The sequence below is a fragment of the Leguminivora glycinivorella genome, chromosome 1 (assembly GCF_023078275.1).
Source record: "Leguminivora glycinivorella isolate SPB_JAAS2020 chromosome 1, LegGlyc_1.1, whole genome shotgun sequence".
Classification (NCBI taxonomy): Eukaryota; Metazoa; Arthropoda; class Insecta; order Lepidoptera; family Tortricidae; genus Leguminivora; species Leguminivora glycinivorella.
Genome location: NC_062971.1, coordinates 25,385,283 through 25,393,750, shown reverse-complemented (window position 1 = coordinate 25,393,750; position 8,468 = coordinate 25,385,283). Strand labels below are relative to the sequence as shown.

Genomic DNA, 8,468 nt, shown 5'->3' with positions numbered 1-8,468 from the left:
ACTTGTTTGACAAAGTTTATATCATAAAACGGGATGACACTACGATCTTGCCACTTTTTAATTTCTACCTACTCTTTTGTTGCCAGGCAGGCTGTACAGTTGAACATCAAACTTCAATCATTCCGATAAGGTTCACATTAATTCGCCGCGCCGATAGGCATCGCCTTTAAAAGGCTATTTTGTACTTTGTTCTTATATTTATTAGGTTCTGTTAAATAAATAATATATTTAATTTGCTATTGTTTCATTATATTATAACACTGCATTAAAATGCATAATTTGTGCTCCAACCATAGGTACAGTCAACCAATTTGAATCCTAGGCCACTGTAGAACCTTTGCACAGTAAACGTCAATGTGATTTCTTATGGCAAATAGAACATGGTTTAAATAAGACAGGGTTCTAGAGTGGCATAGGATTCAAATTGGTTGACCGTACCTAACTAAAATTTCAGTTTCTGCCCTACAAAAAAAGTTGTACTAAGTTACTTCAACCACCCTTCCATCACCCTAGTAGTAAAACTAAATCACCCTTCCATCCACAGCGCGTCACGCGTTGGCTACTAAAACTATAACTATGATTATGTATACATAAAGTTACATTACAACGATGAGAACGATGAAAAAAAACAGATTATTTTTTCTGTGTAACATCTTTTTTTTGTATTTAACCCTCCCAAAAGCTTCAAAGTGAACTCAACTGAGCTGTTATACGGTACCTTTGTTCACTCTACCGTATAAAAGCTGAGCGGTGCGGTGTCATTTATTTAGCACGAACGACAAAAAGTTGCATGTTTATACCTACAATAGGTACAATGCCTGGCTGTTCGGTTTGTGTGTGTATCATGTGTATGTATATGTAAACGTCTCTGGCAAGTACAAACAGCAACACTAACTGACCATCGATAGACTCTATGCCGTTTGTAATAATGATTACAAATGTACAGTTAACAGTGTTGCCGATCGTACGCGGCGGCGCTTACAGGCTGTTATCGATTACGCCCTGTCCATCATCTAGGACTAGCCCAGTGATATTCATAGTTGTTTCGTTACAACTTTTTTAGGAGGCTCTAGTTAAGTAATATGATTAACCATAAATGTAAAATAATACGATATAGAATTTCGTTATTGAGGGTATTCAAAATTCATAGAGGAACGAACGAAAGTTCCGTCGTACTTTTGATTATTTCGGTAAGCCCTCTGGTCAGAACATGACACCCCTTGAGTTGCAGGCGTCCATAGGTTACGGTGACCGCTTTCTATCAAGCGGGCCGTATACCTGTTTGCCACCGACGTGGTATTAAAATAAATAAAATAAAAACATTTCACATAATCATTTGAGAAATATGAGCATTTTGATCAATCTAAGATGCGAAACGTAGTATCTTCTTAGTAGTTTGTGATGCGAACCCTTCACACTCGCTCGGTCGAAAAAGGAAAATCTGATTGTAGGATCATAGGATGTGACTATGAATACGCACCACCACTACGCAGGAATGGCAGAATCAGTAATAATTTAACGTTCCGATATACGTGTAGCGCTTGAAATAGAAAAGTATTTTTACAGCAAAATTCATAATATAAAATAAGAACTGAAAGTTAGAAGTGATTTCTAAATATTGTTGTAGTTACTTTAGCTGAGTAGTTTTATTTACAAAAAGAATCGTTACAATCTAGAGTAATGTTGCACAATGAAGACCGCACGTTAGCGTAGTAGGAACGTGTTTTAAGGCGTTTTGACAGTCGGAGTTTGCGCATTGAAAATGTCAAAGTTCACTCGTAGTTCTCCATTGGAGCGTTTGTTTGGTGTGAATAAGAAATAAAATAATGTTTATGTGATAATGTGTTATTGTTGTGATGAGATATTTTTTAAATCTTTAATTAGGATAAATAAATAGGACATTCTTTCGATGTGAAATCAGGTCAGTTATCATTGTGTATTTGATTAATCTTGTAAGTTTTGCTTATACGTTTTTTTCGATGTAACTGTAATCTAGTATGTTGTATTAAAAAAACGCTGAAATAAAATTTAAGTAACTGAGCCTCATAAAATATACTGTAATAGAGTCCATTTTATCTGATTCAATATTGAGACACATGCATAACATTTGACCTTTTTGTTAAAATAATTAACTAAGTAAGTACCTGTCTATTTACTTTGCCCTTCAAAAATCATAAGGGAGTCAAGTGTGTACAACTATTCCCATCCGTTTTACGTGACCTCGTGAGTGCAAAGATTAATGTGGAATACATATTAATTAGGCAATTTAAAACTTGTGCTTGTGTCAGCAGCAAGTTTACAGGCAGTAGAATTAATTATACTCACATTAGGAAAACCTTAACTACCATTGCTTTTAATCCATACTAATATTATAAATGGGAAAGTGTGTGTGTCTGTTTGTTTGTCCGTCTTTCACGGCAAAACGGAGAGACGAATTGACGTGATTTTTTTAAGTGGAGATAGTTGATGGGATGGAGTGTGACATAGGCTACTTTTTGTCTCTTTCTAACGCGAGCGAAGCCGCGGGCAAAAGCTAGTAGGGTCATATAGCAGTATAGATACTTACTAATTTATTGCTTAATTGAAGCACAATCTCTAATTAGACAACTACTTAATGAGGGCCCATACCATAATATTATATTTAAATGTACAGTAGAATGCCTTTAAGAAAGAATAAAGACAACCACACATTAAGAAACCCTTTGTTAGATCAATTAGTCATCTTTAGGGAAAGCGTTTAACCTGTTCTAACTGTAACCAAAATAATTGGTTATAACCAGTTATGAGGAAACTCAAATACCGGTTACGGTTATTATCTCATGACTAAAATTCGATGAATATCAAGTCAAAGGCCTTAATCTCACTTTTGGGGGTTTTATTAAAAACAGACAAAAATTTTACATTACTTTACCTTGAATAAAATTTAATGCTTTTCATCGAAAAAAAAACCATAACCAATTATAACCTGTTATCGGTTATTTTTTGTCTTCATTGTACTAATTACTTGATAACATTGTAGTTTTAAAAAAATTTGAAAAGTGTTTTTTTTTTTCATTAGATTTAATATTTAATAAACTGTTCTACATTATTTTCAGATAAAATTTTCGCATATCTGGCACTTTAATCTGAACAACACTCTTTTAATTTTTTTCGTCTTAATTACCTTCTCTTCCAGACTACTTTGCCCATGTAAACTGACAGATTAACATACCTTTATTATCAGAGACAAGTTGTGTTATTATTAGAATGACCCTACCAATATCTACTATACTTAATTAACTAATTTAGTGTCCAGCTCCCCATCCTATTTTTTTTTATCTTTTGTAACTTTCATGTTTCCTTAGTCATCCTCAAATTATTTCTGGCTATTTATACCTGTATTTATATGCCATTATTTACTTTAGACATGAGGAAAATGTTGTTTATAATATTTTTTCTTTGTTTTAGGTATTTTCTGACCCTAGAAAATACAAAAGCAACCAAGATGTTGATCAAAGAATATAGAATTCCTTTACCTCTCACTGTAGAGGAATATAGGATTGCGCAGCTGTATATGATAGCAAAGAAAAGTAAAGAAGAAAGCACAGGTGAAGGTAGTGGTGTTGAGATCCTGGTCAATGAGCCATATGAAGATGGGCCTGGAGGAAAAGGTCAGTACACACAAAAAATATACCATGTTGGTAGTCATTTGCCAGGGTGGTTTAAAAGTCTTCTGCCAAAATCAGCTTTAACAGTTTCAGAAGAAGCTTGGAATGCTTATCCCTACACAAAAACAAGATATACATGTCCATTTGTTGAAAAATTCTCATTAGAAATAGAAACCTATTACTTTGCTGATAATGGCCACCAAGAAAATGTCTTCAAATTATCTGGGAGTGACTTGAAAAATAGAATAGTTGATGTTATTGATGTTGTAAAAGATCAACTGTATGGCGCTGATTACGTTAAAGAAGAAGATCCAACACTATTTGTTTCTCAGAAATGCAACAGAGGTCCACTAGCCGAAAATTGGCTAGAGGACTATTGGAGAGAAGTTCAGGGAAAGCCACAACCATTGCCAAATGGAAAATCACTAATGTGTGCTTACAAACTGTGCAGGGTAGAATTCCGATACTGGGGCATGCAAACCAAACTAGAGAAATTTATTCATGATGTTGCTTTGCGAAAAACAATGCTACGTGCTCATCGCCAAGCGTGGGCATGGCAGGACGAGTGGCATGGCTTAACGATGGAAGATATAAGGGAAATAGAACGACAGACTCAGTTAGCACTTCAGAAAAAGATGGCTGGAGATACCAGTGATGAACAGGATATCTCTGAGGACAATTCGAAATCTCTAGCTGCCACAATGAGTAGTCTTGAAAAGAATGAAGATGTGCCAACTCCGTTAGTGACTAAGAAAAATAATTTAGAAAAGAAAATGCAGAAGCATTTGAGCCCTGAAGGAACTCCCCCATCAGAACACAAAAGTTCTAAATCGAATCTTAGATCATCGTCTTCCGGATCTATAAAGAGTTTACAAGTGCAAGCTGCTAACTGGCGCATGGAAACTCTCGTTAGAGAATCTGAGACGGAAACTGGTTCTGAGGACGAATTTTACGACTGCGAATCTTCGTTCAACAAATGGTCTTCAATGTGCTCGCTTGATGAAGGAGACATCGATATATCACCGACGCAAGTAGATCAAAACCAGGAAGACAGTATTTTTAATCCCTCGTTCCTCAAAAGAGTTACATCCGAGAGAGGCTCTCGCCGAATCGGCACGTTACAAAGTCACCAGAGTATTGACGGCGCTCCTGATACTCCAGTCCATGGCTCGTGTCAAACAACAGTATTAATATTAGTATTTCATGGTGGCAGCGTTTTAGACGCTAATATTGATATGACTGCTAAAAAATCAGATGTAACAACTTTTAAGGGTGCATTTGAATCTGTCATGCGCCAACATTATCCAACTCTTGTAGGGCATATAGTAATAAAGCTAGTACCTTGTCCATCCATTTGCACGGAAAGTCTAGGGATATTATCTACATTAAGTCCTTATAGTTTTGATTGTTCACCATCTACGATTGAAACACCATCTCTTACTAACGACTTAATTCCTATTGGTGCGATTCCTCTTATTGCTACGAATTCCCCAGATTATCCAGAGTCTGTAACAAAAACTATAAACTCGGCCAATGCAGTGTATAATGAATTCATAAAATCAAGTGATGGCAAAGGATTCAGTGGTCAAGTCTGCATAGTAGGTGACAGCATGGGCGCTGTTCTTGCGTATGACTCGCTTTGTCGTACTTTACAGTACCAATCGCGACACGACAGTGAAAATAGCATTTTAGACACCGAAATAACCATTCCTAACGATCCGACCGAAAATTATATGAATAAATCTCATCTCCAGGCTCCCACCCCGCGAAGAAGGTCGTCTTCGACGAGCGATAATCAGGTCAAACTGGAATTTGAAGTCAGTGATTTCTTTACATTCGGTAGTCCTTTATCGGTTATCGTTGCATCGAGAAAAATAGCCGATGATAAATATCGTGATATTGTCAAACCACCAGTTCAACAAGTGTTTAACTTATTTCATCCGACTGATCCCGTAGCTGCTCGAGTGGAACCTCTACTGTCAGCTCGGTTCACAAATTTGCCTCCTATTAACATTGCGAGGTACGCAAAGTATCCATTAGGTAATGGTCAACCATACCACTTAATGGAACTAATCCAGAGTCACCCTCAATTGTTTGGAGATCACTTGCAAATGCCTCCAACTCCGGTATTGAGAAGGCTTTCTGAAGTATCGATGCAAAGTACAGTCAGTGGGTTGGTTGATAATATTCCACTGATTACTATGAATGCATTGCAACAAAAATGGTGGGGATCTAAACGGTTAGATTATGCTTTGTACTGCCCAGAAGGATTAAGCAATTTCCCTATGAATGCTCTGCCTCATTTGTTTCATGCTAGTTACTGGGAGAGTTCTGATGTCATTGCGTTTATTCTACGCCAAGTTGGACATTTTGATCTGGCTCTGTATGGTCACTCAGAAGATAAGGATAACCAGTCTTTCAAGCCCGGTCAAGAAAGAGAAAAATGGATAAAAAAGAGGACGTCAGTAAAATTAAAGAACGTTGCTGCCAATCATAGAGCTAATGACGTGATCGTCAAGGAAGGGTGCCCGCAAACGTTTACTGCCAGATTTATGTATGGTCCACTAGACATGATTACATTAACTGGCGAAAAAGTCGATATTCATATGATGAAAGATCCTCCAGCAGGAGAATGGACACTGTTGTCTACAGTCGTCACAGATAAAACTGGCAGAATCTCATATTCATTAACTGAAAAACAAAGCGTGGCTTGTGGTATATACCCGCTAAGACTTGTTGTCAGAGGAGATCATACGAGCTGTAGTTTCCATCTAGCGGTCGTTCCTCCCGAAACAGAATGCGTTGTTTTCAGTATTGATGGCTCCTTTACCGCTAGCGTCTCTGTGACTGGCCGAGACCCAAAGGTTAGGGCAGGTGCAGTGGACGTAGTGCGGTTCTGGCAAGACTTGGGTTACCTTATATTATATATCACTGGTAGACCTGATATGCAACAGCGGAGAGTCGTGTCATGGTTAGCTGAGCATAATTTTCCTCACGGACTAGTATTTTTCTCTGATGGATTCTCAACAGATCCCCTAGGGCACAAAGCTGCACATTTAAAAAGCCTCATAAGTGAGCATGGCGTTATTCTCCATGCAGCGTATGGATCTGGAAAAGATATTAGCGTATACAACAACTGTGGATTGTCCGCAAAGCAAATATATGCAATTGGACGCATAAGTAAAAAGTATAACCACATGGCTACAACTTTGAGCGATGGTTATGCTTCTCATCTGGCGGATTTGAAGTCACCTGGCGCTGTTAGACCTGCGAGGGGAAATGCGCGCTTGCTCGTGCCGCGCCGATTACTGGCACCAGTGGCCAGCGTGTCAACTCGCGGCCGCCGTTAACTCAAACCTATTGTGTATCATTCTTGGCACTGGCGTTGCATGCAAATTAGATGAAAGCATTAACATGAAATGAATAACATTGTAGATGGTGAGCAATAAAATGATATTTGAAATAATATTGTTGAGTCTTTACCTAATGCTGTAACACTGCTATCTGCTGTTACCAACTATCACCCTTCTCAATATTATGTTTTAAAAATGTATTATTGAGTAACATGTACTAGTCTTACTAGATTCGTCATGCTTGTGCATCTTATATAAACTTGCGTATTTCGAAGCCGTTACAACTAAGCATTTGACTATTGTGCGAAGAAAAGGCTAGACAATCTATCGTCACTATGTACCTTACTATTTTAAATAAAGTAATGGTATGTTATGCGTTACCTACTATAGGCGTTATAAGAATATTTAAAGGATTCTTTAAAAATTGGTGAGATAAGTATCTACTGGAAAAGTAAATTGTATTGGTTTAGTTTAGGCAATGTAGTATTTTGTAACCTATCGTAGATGCCGCATCACATACCACTGTTTAATGATATAATAGGCATAAGAATTCTTGTTATCTACTTCTCGTGATTTTAATTGGTGAAAGCCTATTGTTTTAGATAATTATTATTTTAATAATATATGTATTTATAGAATTGTTGGTAATCTCCGAACATTGAGACCGACAAGTCGATGTTCTAGTCGTACCTACGCGTTTTTCTCGTTCGTATTTCAATATGTAGATAAGTTCCATTTTCAATAAGTGTATGTAACGTAATGTGAAGTATTTATGTTCCGGTGAGAATTTACGTAACGTAGGTCGTACCTGTAGGTTCTGTGTGCGTGTCTAGATATGCAGTGCAGTGCCTCAGTGTCCTCGTTTTATGATACGCTGAGCGCTGACCTGACCGGACACTAGCATGTAGTGCCGAGTGCAGATGACACAAATACTATGTAATACTACCTATTGCTTTTTAACTACCAACCTAATGGTGTTTAGACGCTTTCCTAGCCCTATTTTGTTCAAGTACCTATAATAGTGTATCTAATCTTTAAAACTTTAAATTGTATTGCAATGCAAAATAACTCTTATGAGAACTTACTTTAAAAAGTCCAATATGCTCTATTTATACCTACCTACAAATTACATATGGTACATATTTTGTAGTTTATATAAATAAACTTATGCGTTAGATTTGGAGTAGGTAGAGTACAGTGTGGCTACCCTGAGTTTTTGATACTGTACTCGGTAGCGTAAACGTCACAGAAGTTGTATGGAGAAGGTAAACAGCGCCCCCAAACGGTTACTACTAGAACTGGAAACTACATACATTTTCCATGACGGTTACGCTACCGTGTAAAGTATTCTAAAATGTCAAGCGCTCATGGTACAGGTGCAGCAGGTCTATTTAAACTAGGTAGAATATTTTTTCTCATAATTTTATTTGACTTGGGTATTTGACTGCATTTAAAATTAATTATTTTA

General features: G+C 37.2%; 1 protein-coding gene across 1 annotated transcript; it reads left to right on the top strand.

The window, feature by feature from the left end:
• Nucleotides 1–1,807: 1,807 nt before the first annotated feature.
• On the top strand, nucleotides 1,808–8,128 carry LOC125231667 (protein retinal degeneration B). The gene is made up of 2 exons (XM_048137175.1): nucleotides 1,808–1,921; nucleotides 3,448–8,128. The coding sequence occupies exon 2, from the start codon at nucleotides 3,485–3,487 to the stop codon at nucleotides 6,995–6,997; it is 3,513 nt and encodes a 1,170-aa protein (XP_047993132.1). The 5' UTR covers nucleotides 1,808–1,921; nucleotides 3,448–3,484; the 3' UTR covers nucleotides 6,998–8,128.
• Nucleotides 8,129–8,468: the final 340 nt, after the last annotated feature.